The sequence below is a fragment of the Mauremys mutica genome, chromosome 1 (genome assembly GCF_020497125.1).
Source record: "Mauremys mutica isolate MM-2020 ecotype Southern chromosome 1, ASM2049712v1, whole genome shotgun sequence".
NCBI lineage: Eukaryota > Metazoa > Chordata > Testudines > Geoemydidae > Mauremys > Mauremys mutica.
In genome coordinates, this window is record NC_059072.1 from 48,076,139 (window position 1) to 48,092,799 (window position 16,661).

General features: G+C 41.5%; 1 protein-coding gene across 3 annotated transcripts in view; it reads right to left on the reverse strand.

Moving 5' to 3' along the window:
- Positions 1 to 1,894: 1,894 nt before the first annotated feature.
- The window catches only part of CAV1 (caveolin 1), a 28,469-nt gene continuing 13,702 nt past the window's right edge, over positions 1,895 to 16,661 (reverse strand). For all 3 annotated transcript variants that reach the window (XM_045032805.1, XM_045032815.1, XM_045032797.1), the window contains exon 3: positions 1,895 to 4,059. In XM_045032805.1, the coding sequence (XP_044888740.1) occupies positions 3,718 to 4,059 (342 nt within the window). In that variant the 3' untranslated portion in view covers positions 1,895 to 3,717. The remainder of the gene's footprint in view (positions 4,060 to 16,661) is intronic.

Sequence of the window (16,661 nt, forward strand, 5' to 3'; positions counted from 1 at the left end):
TGCGGCTGCATACAGTGCTTGAACTGAGTAACATTGCATTGGCCCCAAGTTTGACTCCTGGCAGAGGTGTGCAGAGGAATTTAAATTTGGCCCCTTTTGGCGGAGCACATGCTGTGCCCCACAAGGAGCTTGCTCTCCCGCCTCCCCATCCAGCCCGGCAGAAGCTCTCTCTACCCTCCCCTCCAGCACTGGCCCTGGCAGGAGCTCGCTCTTACCTGGTTCCGCGGCCCTGGGCCGGAGAAGTCCTGTGCCCCTGCTTACCCTCCTTGTGCACACCCCTGACTCTTGGCCTATCGGCTGTTGTCTACTCCCTCAAACTGACCAGTCTTTATGTTTGCAGCCTCTTTCTTTGGCTGGCTAGCTGCTGTTCAGACTGTCCCACATTATACAGGGTCGGTCCTGGGGCAAGTTTTGTCCAATATCTTCATTAATGATCTGGAGGATGGCGTGGGTTGCACCCTCAGCAAGTTTGCAGATGATACTAACCTGGGAGGAGTGGTAGATACGCTGGAGGGTAGGGACAGGATACAGAGGGACCTAGACAAATTAGAGGATTGGGCCAAAAGAAATCTGATGAGGTTCAACAAGGACAAGTACAGAGTCCTGCACTTAGGATGGAAGAATTTGGGCCCTACACTACAAGAAGGATGTGGAAAAATTGGAAAGAGTCCAGTGGAGGGCAACAAAAATGATTAGGGGGCTGGAGCACATGATTTATGAGGAGAGGTTGAGGGAGTTGGGATTATTGAAGTCTGCAGAAGAGAGGAATAAAGGGGGATTGGATAGCTGCTTTCAACTATCTGAAAGGGGGTTCCAAGGAGAATGGATCTAGACTGTTCTCAGTGGTAGCAGATGACAGAGTAATGGCCTCAAGTTGTAGTGGGGGAGGTTTAGGTTGGATATTAGGAAAAACTTTTTCACTAGGAGGGTGGTGAAGCACTGGAATGGGTTACCTAGGGAGGTGGTGGAATCTCCTTCCTTAGAGGTTTTCAAGGTCAGGCTTGACAAAGCCCTGGCTGCAGGACCAGTGCAAGGATGTTTTGTGCCCTAGGCAAAACTTCCACCTTGCGCCCCACCCCCTGCCCTGAGGCGCCCCCCCCCAACGGCAGCTCCCCCTCTCCACCCTGAAGCGCCCCCTTGTGGCAGCTCCCCACCCTGAGGCACCCCTCCCACCCCAGCTCACCCCTGCTCCATGCACGGGCACCTTGAGCATGCCATCGCTGCTTCACTTCTCCTGCCTCCCAGGCTTGCGGTGCCTAAGCTGATTGGTGCCGCAAACCTGGGAGGCAGGAGAAGTGAAGTGGCGACGGCGTGCTTGGGGAGAAGGTACAGTACATAGTACTGTACCTAATAATACAAAAAATGGTTACGATAAACAATGGTATTGGTAGGACCAATATTGTTCCCATTGAAGTCAGTGGCAGAACTCCCAAAGGGCTCAAGTGTGGCAGGATCAGGCACAATGTCTGTTATGTCAAATGAAATATACAATAATACTTAGCTCTGACGTAGCACTTTTCATCAGGACAGCTCCAAAGCACTTTAGGTATCATTATCCCGATGCCTGAGGAACAGTAAAGTGAAGTGAATTACCTAAGCTCACCCAGTAGCAGAGTTGGGACTAGAAGCCACATCTCCCAAGTCCCAGTGCAGCGTGCTATCTACTAGCTAAATAATGTCAATGTATAACAGTGAGGGAAACATCATTTACTATTGTGAAAACCTACTCATAACAAACACCGAGTCATCACCCAAGGTTTATTTACAGGATCTTTCTCAAGAATCATTACATGGATTTATTTGACTTTTACTCGGGAAATGTTTGGTCTTACTTCTTAAGGATGTGAGATTTGTGAAAATGACTTTTTAGGTAAAGAATAATTCAGACTGGAGCTACCATTAAACATTTTTTATTGCGTAGATTGTAGCCTTTGCAGTACATGCAAAATAAAAAAAAGGTGTCGGTTAAATCTGTAAGCATATAATAGCAATGTAAATGTCTTGGATCAGCAATGTATTTGGATTAGGGACTAATAAGTCTAAGTGAACAGACATCTGTCAGGACACACAGTTTACATGATAAATCAAGGAGGCCTTTTCAAAGTGATTTTCCTCATATAAAGATAAAATATTTCTTGTTTACAATCTTGCTTGTTTTTAATACTGCAAAATCTCTATAATAGTACACTCTCAGTTCTGTACATAGTAAAAACATAAAACTATTCCCATACCAGTGTCTGTTTTAAATGCAAAACAAAAGTAGTTAATAGGTTTGTAATGTATGTGCCTATAAAAAAAAAAAGAGAGAAGAAGAAGTAGCTGCATCCTCCAATCAGATTTTAAATGCACTTATGGCAGAAATAGAATGGAAGGCACCCCTGACTCATATAAAGCAATATGCAGAATCTCAGCACTAGGCATAAAGCTTTGACTATACCAGGCAGCTTTATGTACATTTCGGGTTTTAAGGGTTCAAATGCTTCATGCAAACTTTATGAGGATATCCTCTAAACTCAGTAACATCAGGTCAAAGGCTCCCAGGGGTCACAGCATAATATGTTGCAAATGCTTTATTTTCAAGGGCTCATGCTTTGCAACATTTGACAGTTTCACACAATACCCTCCATTAAGACTTCCTGATGGCTGCAGCTCAGCTAAAAAAGTGGAACACAATGTGGAGTTTCTAAAGCATCTCTTGTGATGGATTAGTTTGGACTCAGCAAAGCGTGAATTCTCCTGAAAATAATCTGTGAGCTAACAGCATGCTGACCTCGGCTGACAGGAAGGTTTTTTAAAGCTGGCTTCTCTCAGAGACAGCTCATAGTTGGCATGTTATGGCATGAGTTTGGCGCACCTGGATTATTCATTTTTTAAGCCAGTGTCATCTCAGACACATTTGTGATATTTACTGGTGCGATAAACACCTACATATTAGCTAAGAGACACATCATAAGTCACTGCCAGAAAAACATTTTAATAACAATATTTTTTAGCTTTGATCTTCAGTTTGCTTCTGTAATTATAGTGAAGGGTTGACAAACAGTTGGCAGCAAACTTTCAGGATAGCTAGTATGACACAAGAAGGCATTAACTGTAGCTTTTTATGGACATTCAGCATTTTTTATGTTTTATGTGTCAAAGTCTCTGATCTGATAAGGCATTAGATTTTCAGAACATATATTAGTTAAGTAATTTATTTATATCTGTCTTTTCATAGTAGACCATATCTGACCATTACAGTAAATGGCTGTAGTCAACTGACAATACAATTGAAAAAAGAACATTCTTTTAAAACCTGCCAACTTGTCAGGTTCATTCTGCTGCAATAGCTTTATACTGTTTGCCCACAATAAAATGAATGGCATGACAGTGTTGAAAAGCATTTTTGCAGTTCTTTATTATATCATTGTGAATGTATCTTGCAAGGAATGAATGGAGGGCTAAAAAACCCCCCGACAAAAGCACATTAATCTGTTTATCAAATGGTCAGCAAAATGATATGCGGCTGGAATGGGAGAGTAGCAATTCAAGATCAGTTTGAAAAATGCAGAGTGAAAAAAAATCCAGTAGGGATAAATATTAGTAATGAAAACTGAATAAATGATTCTTTGTTTTGGGCCAGTATATTCACCAGCGGTTACTGCAGATTGATTTAAGAACCTTGAAATTGGCACACAAAAAGACTCTCCAGACAGAGAGCTGTCCTTGAAGAATCACTTATATTTCTTTTCGTACTGTTGCCCGGATAGTGCTGAACATTTTGCCGATGGCCTCGAATAATGGGTCGCAGAATGTGTGGATGCAGATAGAATAGACCCGGCTGATGCATTGGATCTCAATCAAGTAGCTCCTTATGCATGGCACCACTGCCCAGATGTGCAAGAATGACAAAATGGCAAAGTAGATACCCCAGATGAGAGCCAGAGGAATACCAAAGATTGCCGACAGTAAGCGATAAAACCAGTATTTTGTCACAGTGAAGGTGGTGAAGCTGGCTTTCCAAATCCCATCAAAACTGTGTGTTCCATCAGGTTCAGCAATGACATCTTCAAAATCAATCTGAAGGCAGAGGAGACAAAAGCAGGTTAGACAGATATTCACAACCGACAGACGTGTGGATTCCAAATACCCTTTGTCTTAACAGTGATCTACTCATTATGGCTTCGATTCAACAAAACACTTAAGCATGTGCTTAACTTTGAGCATGCAAGTCCCATTTATTTAGACATTTAAGCACATATGTACATTAAGCATGTACTTAAGTTTTTCTGACTAAAGGTAGGGTTATTCATATCATTAAAGTCAAGCATCTGCCTGAATAATTTGCTGAATCAGGACTTTAGTCTCTGAATTGCATGGAACAGTTTTGTGCAGTGTTTCTCAGACTGGGGTCACTGCTTGTGTAGGGAAAGCCCCTGGCGGGCCTGGCCAGTTTGTTTACCTGCCCCGTCTGTTTACCTGCCTGCTCCCACTGGCCACGGTTCGCCGCTGCAGGCCAATGGGCGCTCCTGGAAGCAGTGGCCAGTAAGTCCCTCGGCCCGCGCCACTTCCATCAGCTCCCATTGGCCTGCAGCGCTGAACCGCGGCCAGTGGGAGCCGCAATTGGCCAGACCTGCGGACGCAGGGGTGGCTCCAGGCCCCAGCATGCCAAGCGCATGCTTGGAGCAGCATGCCACGGGGGGCGCTCTGCCAGTCGCCGGGAGGGCGGCAGGTGGCTCCGGTGGACCTCCCGCAGACGTGCTTGTGGAGGGTCCGCTGGTCCCGCGGCTTCGGTGGAGCATCCACAGGCATGCCTGCGGGAGGTCCACCGGAGCTGTGGGACCGGCAACCAGCAGAGCGCCCCCCCACGGCATGCCGCCATGCTTGGGGCAGCGAAATGGCTAGAGCTGCCCCTGTGCGGATGGGGCAGGTACACAAACCGGCCCAGCCCACCAGGGGCTTTCCCTACACAAATGGCGACCCCAGTTTGAGAAACACTGATCTTGTGGGCTGTGTGAAGCATTTGCATGTAAGTGTGTCTAAAATATAAAACAAGTCTCTGCTAGTTGTGGCTAGCAGATCTGTTCATGTAACTGGAATGGAAGCTCAGATTCGTGGCCTGGAGTTTCCTCCTATGCTGGACACAGGGGAATTGGGTCATGGACCCCGAAAGAAGGAGTAAAAAGAAGAACAAATGGGGACACCGTTCTCAGGCCTCCGATGGATATATGGAGAATCACACTGTAGAGAAATGCTGCTGTCTGACTGTCTGCTGTATCTTCTTGTGTTCTTTAAGATTGGTTCACAAACATCTGCTTTCCACTTGCAACAGTGAAACTTCATAGACGTAACTGAGGTTACTCCTAATTTATATGATCAGGGAAGTGAGATCAAGATTAGGCTCCATATAGTCTAATGTAAATATGCAATGTTCTGGAATAGAAAACTAGTATTAAAAAGAGGAGCAGCAGTTCTCCATTGCAAAATCACAATATGCAATACTGTAGAATGAATGGCTTATAAACAGTAGTAAAGATTTCCATGCAAAGCCTTCCATTTTGCAAAAATATTTAGAATATTTACATAATGTTAGACTTAATCACACTAGACAGTGAATTACTGTCTTGTCTCTTCAGGCCCCTCTTAATAGTGAAACAAGTTATTCTTGGGTTTAGGAAAGTGACAAAGTATTGATGTTAAAGAGTTATACATTTTGTGTAATTTCCTTTGAATTCTAATAAAAAACATCACTGTTGACACTGGGCTCATCTGTTTGTTAAAGAAGAAAATGTTCTTAGAATGAGAAATTGAATACTATGCATTTAAAAGTCTAAATTTTTGTAACAAAATAGTTGCTTTCCTAAAGCACCGTGAGTGGAGCATTATGTGGTTATGTGAAATTAATACAAGTCAATTATTTAGACAATTTTAGTGCATTTGGAAAATCTGTTTTAATTTAATAGAATGAGGTTAAAAACCCCAGTAAAAGCTTTTCAAATAATAGTGCATCTTTCCCTCATTTTTTCCCTATGAAGTCAATTACAGAGGAGCAAATATTGAGAGAAACAAATTTAAGCCATTAAATATCAACCCAACATTTTCATATCTCCTGATCATGTAAGGGTTTAACCTGCAAGGTGCTGCTTGTCTTCAATTCCTACTGTAACGAACAGAATCATGTTGCATATTCTACCTCTTGAATGACTGGACCCTTAATTCCAGCCATTTCACATCGTGACATATATGTTACCATGAAACCAAGCTCCAGACTTCAACAGTGCAACAGGGACGTCTTCTGGTGCATTTGAATCAGGCAGTCATTTTGACATCCTAAGATGACAGCAATTTAATGGTTTGTAAAATGTTGACAGCTCAATGTAAATTGAAAACCAAAAACCCTAGATATAAATTATTATTTTATTAGATGTATTTGAGGTATTCAGAATCTAGACACATTTTATGTAGCTTAAATCAAGAGCAAACAACATTTCCCCAATCATGTGAAGCACACACATAATCACCCCCATGGTAACCAAGCCAACTTCTTGAAAGGTGGGGAAGACCAATTGGTAAACCATATATCAGGGGATTCCAGAACCTGCAGTCTGTGGAGGACGTGACTAATGTGATTCATCTTATATCATGTTCTAAAAGTGGCCAGGCTCCAGCTCACTTCTGGCAGGAGTGAATTCTAGAAATGAGGAACATCTGCTCGGAACATTCAGCTCCAGGGCCCATTCACCCTTGATAGGCAGGGAAAGCATTTCTGTTAAATGTTGGCATTGTGTGATGAGGAACAGAGGGACAGCTGGCCTTTGTGATAACAGGGTTCTAGAACTTTTAGGGCTTTATAGATAGTAACCAGCACCTTATATTTCACCCAGCAGAGAACTGGCAGCCAGTGGATATGATGAGCCACAGATGCAATATGCTCTGCTCTGAAGATGGGAAACCACATTTTACAGGAGTAGAAGCGTCTAATGGGCCTTCTGACTATCCCCTGATAAAGTAATACAAAAATCCAACCTTAAAATGATAAAGGCATGAACGGTTACAGTGAGGTTTGCATCTCAAGGGAAAGAATGAAGTGTCTCAGTCAGTTGAGGAAGACAATGATTTTTCTGACCTTCTGGGAGCTGAGGAATCTACTAAAGCCTACTGAGATGGCAAAAGCATTGTGACAATAGGTGGACAGATGCCTTCAATAGAGATAGCAGCCACAGTCTATGCAAATTCTACAAAATGTTTCCTGCTCCAACATGCATCACATTTATCTTATCCAAAGTGAGTCTAAGAGATCTATCTGGCTTTCATTCATATTTACCTGTCTCTCCTCCAGATTCTAAGGGACTGATCCAGCTCCTACTGAAATCAGAACCTAGCAGACCAGGAAAATGATTCTGTCTGGGCCTGATGAAAAGGAGACATAGAGCAGCTCCTTCCTCCCAAGGGTGTGGAGTGACACAGGTTTCAATCTTAGCCCCTTCATATTCAAAGTATCTGAGAGGGGGAAATTGTGAGACATAGTATGGCATCTTCAGTGTGTTGAGTGCCCAACACAACCTTCTGGGAGCTCTCCTAAAAAAAATAAGTATGTAGCCATCTATAGTGATTACATCCATTCATGCCACATCATGCAGTCCTCTAACTTAAAGACATGCACTCTTGGCTGAATTTTCTAATGTCACCCTTAGTACCCTTATTGAATTTTCACAGTCAGTGTGTGGGGAAGGCAGTTTTTTAAACTTGTGCTTTAAAACCAAACAAATAGTTGTTAATGTGCCATATTTATATCAGCACCCAATGATTCATCTCTTTCATTCTGGAAGTGTCAGGGGGTTCTCAGTTTGAGTTAATCATTAGGAACATCTTTTCATTGTAGTCTGGTTCTTGCCCATACGGATCATGGGTTGACACTCTTAGTAAGATACCTGGCCAGGCTAATATATTAATATTTAGAAGAAATACCCTTTTGTACACATTTCATAGTTTTGACTATTATAGCCAACCTGTGCAAAAACTCACTTGAAAGAAGTGCTACAATAAAGGATGCATATTTTACAAGTCTCTGTTGAAATGCCAAAATATCCAGGAAGCTTAATTGTCATAACATTTCCATTAGAATATTAACAGAAACATGTTGAGACATAATAGTTCAGCCCCATGTCACAGAAGCTAAACATGTGTTTGATATAATCCATGGCACAGGATATTTAGTGTGGCCAACATAACCAAGCAGAGTAGGTCAACAGGAAAAATGAACATCACAATAGTATTCCACTGCAAGAAATTAAAACAATTATATAAATTGGTGGAAAGAACAATACACTCATAGGAGCTGCTCCAAATGAGACTGCTGCCAAGAGTATGAGTTTACTGGATCAGGCTTAATATGCCACACACTGAGCAAGAGTTCTTCAATGTGCTTTTCTAAGGCACAGCACATTTGTTAATTACACTATTCTCAGCAGCATCCTACTCTACCCAATGGTTATGGAGTCTGATATTTTTAACACCTTATGGGATAGGGAATGTAATCATTCACCTCTTCTGTAATACCTGTAAAGATGACAAATCATGTACATAAATGGATAACCAGCTAAAATTGTATTTCCATGGAGACCATGTAAATCCCTGTAAATTAGTGCAGTCTCCACCCAGCTCCAGACACAAGCCACACTCTCGCCTTAGAGTCATTAGCTGCCATGTCACCACCATGGGGGATCTGATTTTATTCACAAAAAGAAAATTCCAAAATAACACTGTCTAATCCTCAAACCAACAGCTGATCTACACACAGATGGTGAAATCCTGTCCCCACTGAAATCAGTGTGAGTTTTGCCATTCACTTGAATGGAGCCAGGGTTTCACTCAGAAATTCCAACCATTTAAAACGGTTTCTAAATTGATTTGTTTAAATGGATACAACTTCCTGGTGTAGTGTCGGTTAAGGATGGATAATATCATTTTAGCTTAATTTGGTGTGTTATTAAGCCTAAGACTTCTCCCCAGCCCTGGCTACTTGTAGGTTTCCATTCCCAGCCTAATTCTTCTCCCTGGTTCTGCAAATAGCAAGCTATAATGATACTTGTTGATCATCTGCCAATCTGAAGAAGGCTCTAAGAGCACAAAAGTGATATTTGGTACTTCTCTAAAAGAATTATTTCACCAAATGAAAACAAGTTTTCTAACCAATTCAACAGCATATAGGGTGAAATTCTGGTCTCATTGAAGTCCATGGCAAAACTCCTCCTGACTTCAAAGAGGCCAGGATTTCATCCACGGAATCAATCTTCCATTAGGAAAATGTGTTATACGTGCAATGGAGACACAACTCTATGTATTTTTTATAGAAGCTGTGCAGAGCCAGAAATTTATAAGGAGTTTGTAAAATGTAACTTGACCTAGTTTAAAATATAATAATAATAAAAATATCAACTTTAAAAGGTAGGATTGGCAAATGTCTTTTCTTCAAATAAGAATTAACAAACAGCGTATGGTTTTGTAGCTCATATAAATGCATTTTTGTTTTAACTCATATTAGAGAATAACTCCCTGTGAAATCAGTATAGAAAACTAGGGGCTTTTCTCCTGTAAAGTTATACAGCCATCCAAGTTCAATACCATCAAAGATAGGAAAATGGAAATTTGTGTAACTGTAATGAATGAAACATATTGCTATGCTGGCAATCTTGTGAGTGACATGAAAGAAAGAAATATACTCCAATTTCTCTGTATTTCCATTAAAGCTTTGTTAGGATTGAATGGTTTATACTTTTGGACTTTTATAAATGGTGCTGAATACTTTTGTGCAGCACATTGGCCCATAAAATAAATCTATGAATTTGTAAGTACAAGTTAACCAAAATCTAGCAACATATATTAAGAAAAGTAATCCTTGCTTGATGTGTTGTGACATTGTTTAGCTAACATGAACTGTAAGGTGGTGTTGAATCCGGACAAATACATTACAAAAAACAATGTATACATGCAGAAGTGAAAAAAAAAGCATCATTTCCATTAGGACAGGGTCTGGATATTATATTTCAGTTTCAATAGAAAACTTGGAGTTTAGTGATCCATGTACTGGAATTTAGGTGATTCCAAGACCTGCAACACTGATTTCTAGAGCTAATCTTCCTAACAGAGAGTGGAAAATATGGGTGTGAATCTATGCAATGTGTATATTGCCTCATTCATGAACATAAAAACATGCTGTTAAAAAGACATTTCTACAATAGTTAAGATAAGTTTTAGGTTATAGTAGCCCTTTCCCCAAAACTATACAAGGATTTTCTAGTTAAGCACATAAAACCTGTCATCAACATTCACTTTTGTATCACATTATACTAATGTGGGTGAAACACAAAATGTATTCAGCAACATAAATTTATTTGCTTCTGCAATGAGTTGAATTACTCCTCAAATTAGTTCAGTGGTCGTCCTGTGCATAAAGGGTTTTTAGGATTAGGCCAAAAGTGTTTACACACATCTAGAAGGACCACAGGATTGAGTTTGTCCTGGCTGGCTGTTTTATAGGAGAATTTATTTTTTCAACTGGCTCATAGTAGAAACATTAAATCTTACTGGGAAACTAACTTTGCACGGAAGCCCTTTAGCCTTTCTGAGGCTGCATCTTTAACTTAGTCAAGCATAACCCTTTTGCTAAAAACAGACTATCTTTCTGGCACCCCAAAAAAGAAACTATATGTTTATATGGAACTCATAAAGCTGTTAAAGTAAATTATTAGAATCGCCCATGTGCTCAGATGTATTTACATATAATTCATTACAATGGTGAAATATTTATTTTAAAAATATGACTCCAAAGCAATCTCATTGCTTTTCAGGCTGAAAAGTCAAGAGTGAATGTTCTCTCTAGGCCTGCGTCTCAGTAACTGCTTGTATTACAATACTAGCCTAATTGTACTGTCTTCTGTGGAGTGACTCCTGAGGAGAGGAGAATCAGGCCATATTTCTTTTCTTGGCAGACATGCCTGTTCTAAGTGTAAGAGATGAAGATGATGTCATGGAGTCATGGTACTTGCTATACCATGGTGGCACTGCTCAAGTCACACACAAATGTCCTAAAAGTACATAGGAACCGTTATGTTTGTGAGAGGCTAAACAATGATTAGTTCATGCCACCAACGATCAGGGAGGGATTACTGTTCCAGACTAGCTTTAACAAACATGGGAACTTTTATATCAATTTTAGATTATACTGCACAATACTGAAAACACCATCTCATATGAATTGTAGTCAGTGTCCCGTTGCCACATCTTCCCATTTCACTTTTCCACTGGCCACAAGTCCCAAGCTGCTCCACAGTGATTAAGTAGGGATGTTAACCTGACTCCTGACAGTGAAGAGACCAATAAGCAGCATGTCAAATTAGGGGACTTTCAGTCATGTACAGTATTAATAAATATAGACATCAGTCTGCTCAAGGCCCCAAATGTAGTGAAATTACATAAGTGATTAGCGGCCTCAGCTAAGACTGGAGCATCAGTGTGTTAAGTGCTGTACAAACACATAGGATGAGACAGTTATTGCAGGTTATGGTCTAAATAGACAAGACAGGCAAAGTGTGGGAGGAAGGAAGTATTATTATTAAGGGAGCACAGCAGGGCTCCACCAATTCTCAGCTGCTATATGTTCACTTAGGAGTTTTGCCAGCTGGCATAACATAGAGCAACCCCAAGGGTGCTCTAACTCACAGTGCAGCCAGTGCAGATCAGCCCACAGGATCAGGGAGTGGGTCATAACTAAAGCTACATTTCAGTCATGGGTATTTTTAATAAAAGTCATGGACCGGTCACAGGCAATAAACAAAAATTCACAGCCGTGATCTGTTCAGGACTTTTACTATATACCCCTGACTAAAACTTGGGGGGGGCAGCTCAGGGGAGCGGCTCTGGGACCACCGCGGGTGCTGGGGGGAACAGCCTGGGGAGTGCAGTGGGTACTCAGGGCGTGGGGGAGCATGGCCCATGGGGAGGGGAGAGAGGCACCACGGGTGCTGGGTTGTGCAGCTCCCATTGTCTAGGAATCGTGGCCAATAGGAACTGCGGGGGCAGTGCCTGCGGTCGGAGGCAGCACTTGGAGCTAGGAGCTGAGGGAGGGGAGTTCCTGTTGCCCTTCTGGGGAGCCCCCCCCAAGGTAAGCACCACCTGGCATGCCAATCCCCAGTCCTGAGCTCCCCCAACACCTGCTGCGGGGTGTGTGTATGCGGGGAGCCCGAGACAGCCACAGCAACAGATGGTGCGCCTGTCCCAAGGGCTGCCTGAGCTGCTCAGGCAGTTGCTGGGCCAGTCACACAGGCTGCTGAAGAAGTCACAGAGGTCACAGAAAGTCACAAAATCTGTGACTTGTGTGACTGCCATGACAAACATGGAGCCTTAGTCATAACTATCACCCTGATCCCTCCTGTGAGGAGCAGATTCTGCCCGTAGCATAGGGATCAACCCTGTACAAGCAGCATATGCACTAGGCAACCTATGCATTTTATTATCAACAATTCTAGGTTCTGTTATCATTTCCATTGTTCTGACTACATCACTCTTCCTGCAGCATGTTCATGTCTTTTAGCTTTCCCTTCTGGTTATCAGTCCAGTAACACTCTGCGATGGTGAGTGTCATCAGACTGATAACGAGAGCCAAAGTGAACCAAGCCATGTAAAAATCGGAGTGAAGTGGCCCGAAATATGGACATTAGGGCAGGGGAGATACAGCAAAGTTTCCCAATAGCTTTTAGTAGAGGAACTCACTGGCTCACGAGGATAAGATAAACTTTACTTGGGTTCCACTTTTGTCAAATATACCAAACGTAGGTTAGCCTGTAAAGAATTTGTTGCAGCTCCAGGCAGTCAGGCACAGATTTAGGCAGAGGCCTCCCTCACTGCAGTACATGTACACCAGGGTACTTGTTATTCTACAGCCTCTAGGGTGTATTGTGACATGGCCATGACATGTCTGCAATGCTAATGAAAATACAGGCATGTTATGATGACAAGTACACAAGGTAAGGAAATGGGCTTTGACCAATTAAAGGGTGCTAATAACTCAAAATAACCTTCTGTTTAGGCCAAAGATTTTTAAACATTACCAACTTCTGTTCTACGTCTACAATAAATTTCCTGACCTCAGCGGTTCTTTGTTTCCTACTATTCAGTTTGGTAAAGCCAGCTGTTACATTGCGTGTAGCTTTTGTTAGAGAAATACTGCAGCTTCATTTGCCCTGGATGTGTTTATTAAACTAGTTTATCAGTGAGTGAAGTATGTTTGAACAAAGATTTATTTGCAAGGGGGCAAATGATATGAAGAACTTGTCTACTCTTTCAAGGTTTGTTTAAAGAAAACCTCTATTAATTAGTGTCTGAGATAGGAGTTATTGTTCCGAAGGAGCAGCCTGCTCAATGAAGAAATGTGCACTCTTTATAAGTGAAAATAGAGATGGGTGCAAGAGTGAGCTATATATCAAAAGCTGCTGAGTTAGGGGGCGTTTCCTACACATTCCAATCCCAAACCTCCAGCTAACATTGCTGCTCCTTTTAAAAGTTTGATCTTTGAGACATCACCCATTGAAAAGCAAACTTTACCATGTGGTGTTGGCTAGGAAGATAACTAAGGATACCTAAAGGCCACATTTTCACAGAGGTTTCAATCCGGCCAACATTTCTGCAGGTATAACTATGCATGCCCCCAAAAACCACTGCCATGTTTTTGAAGCATTACTGCTTGTGTCCACAAAAGATCCAATTTACATACGCCACTGATGCTAGTTCACACCGAAACTGAGCAAGGTGCTGAGCACCATGATGAAGTGCTAAAAGCCCTCAGTTTTCCACTGATGTCAGTGGGAGGATGTTCAGCTCCTTATGGAAGCATTCAGCCCCTTTCATGACTGAACTCTTAAGCCCTCAGTCTAGCAAAGCATTTAAGTATGTGCTTAACTTCAAGCACATTAATGGTCCCACTGAAATCATGGGCTTAAATGCTCTGCTGGGCTGTGGGGCCTGATCAAAAGCCAGGTGCTTAATGAGCAATTTACATGCATGAATATATTTCTATATAAGCCATAAAATGGGTTATTTATATTTTTAAAACATGTCTAATGTGAAATGTTGAGGCTGATTTTAATGCCAGAACTCTGCTGTTTTAGGGCAAGTTTTTCCTCACATTAAATAAAACCCACTATTTTTGCGAGATTATATGGTATCCTTACAAGACTAGTAACAAGCATATAGCAGGAAGCAGATAAGATCTTTCCCTATTGTGCTCAGTTTATCATTTAATTTTTTCCATTGTACTCAACTTCCTTTAAAAACAATTCAGTTGAAGCAAAGATGCATATAGTCCCAAGAAGACCATAGCCCCGCACTGCATTATGAGTCACATTTGGGAGGGGAGAGAAGCTCCATGACAGATGCAATTTTACCAGAGGTGGTTCAGACTGGTGAATATGTTAATGGGAGGTCAAGAGGATTTTGTTCTTAGCTATTTGTACTTCCACTTACTTTTTGGATACTGAAAATTCACTGTTACAAAATCTGGAGAACATTGTTAGGTGGTTGGGAACTAGGTAAAAGTTATGCAAGAAGCTCCCGATAGTTGCAGATAAAATGCATCCAAACTTTTAAATGCTTCCCGGACTCAAACATTCCCACTTCCTTTGCAAAATACATGATTCCACACACAGAACCAACTGCCTTCCTGACAGTTATTCCTATGTATCGTAGGAACCGAGAAGTTGGAAAAGCACATTAGGTCATCCCTGCAGAATGTGAGGAGAGGAGAAGAGGGATATGGGGTTGGTTTGGGGTTGAAGCAGATGGAGTAGGGTTATGTGTCATTGAGCTGCTTTTCCCCTCTTTTGCCTGGGCTCCTAGCAATCATGTGATTTTACTGATTTTGATTTTATGATAAACTGGAGCACTGACAATACATAGCACTTCAGAGCTTCAAAGCCTTTATGAAAAGGAAACAGGCATGGTGAGCTGCTGTTCATATTACAAGAAACTCCAACAGATATCTCGCTCCTTGACCTGTAATACATTCCCCTGCAAGTGCCTGGGTGCGGGGGGGGGGAGGAGGAGGAACTGAGGATTTTTTTCACTCATTTTCCATTTTAAACAAAAACTTGCTGTCATACCAGAACCAAGGACGGAGGCAGCACCATCTGGCAAACAAACATATTCACCTGCATTTCTGGGGACATGTTTATATTTTGTCCCTGAAAACACAAAGCATGCGTATGCTCAGGTGTCCTGCTTCCCACTACTAACTCTTTTAACTACTGGCCATTTGGTGCAATCTGGTACTTGACAAAGGCAAAAATCTTACTATTCAAAAGTACAGACCCTCATACTTTGACAAGGACGTTTAGAGATTAGGAATCTCTAGCAGTATCCAGAGATGGTATAATTTTTATCAGAAACAGGGAAATCACCTGGACCTGTAATCTGGTGGAAGAAATGTATCAAGAGTCTCTTCCAGCACATGAGACAAAGAGGTAACTTGCCTTTGACCACACGACCAATATGTACAAAAGTCAAGATTACACTTTGGCTCCCAGCCCTGAAATCAGTACATCAGAGCCCACTGCCTTCATAGAAGCCAGCCAGGTCCCCCCTGGATCACACTTTTCCTTTTGCATAAAAAAAGAAACATGAGGATCTCAAATAGTCAGAATCTTGGTTTTATATAAAACTGGCCCAATGCTGCAAATAAATAAATAAAAATATCCCACAAATATGTGCTCAAACTTGTAAGTGAGTTTGCTTTGATTGTGTTTCCTTCCCTTTTTGTGTTCACTTGCACTACACTAGTCTAGTAAATTTGTTTCCTGGCAAGAATGTTCATGGAAATAATGAATCTTCAGTGAGTACTTGAGAGTATTCACAGAAAGCAAATGCTGAATTCATAAATAAGAATCCTGATTATAAGGTTGACACTCCTCCAGTCGGCAAAGAGAAATATGCTAAGTAACCAATCAAAACTGACCAATACCGTTCAAATATTCAGTTTTGAATATCAAATCATTCCAATGGGCTGCTTGTAAACAATCTACAGATACATTCAGTAAGTAATTTTGAATAATGAATAAATCTGAGAAAATTATGATTTGCTTGTGAACATTTCAAATAAATTATTTGCTATTAATTCACCCAGGTCCAATTGTATGTCCTGCCAAAAAGATAGCATCTTGTTCCCTGACACTATGTGGAGTTATTAATTCAGTAAAACCCAAGGCCTGCATACACTTCTTAGTACATGCTTAACTTGATAGGTTGAGCGGTCCCATTGAAGTCACTGTAACTACTCTTGAGAGCAAAGTTATGCATGTGAATGCAGGGAGAATTCCACCTGCTTTTACCAACATAATTTCTTGCAACAACTAGGCGTTCTTTAGAGGGCCTTTATCCAAGTTCTCACCTGGTCTGTCTCAATATAGCTTGAGAGATATGATGAAATATCCATCCAAGGAGTCATCTGAATCTATCTGAAGTACTGCTATACGTCCTGTGCAGGTGGTGTATTCCTACCAGCCAATTCCCTAGGAAAATTACTTTGATGTTGCCAGAGTAAATTTGTCATAGAGGTAACAAAGCTGCTGTTTCCCTTCCTAGAATCTGGTGTTCTGAAAGCTAGGTTAGGTCATTACACTTCCCCCATACTG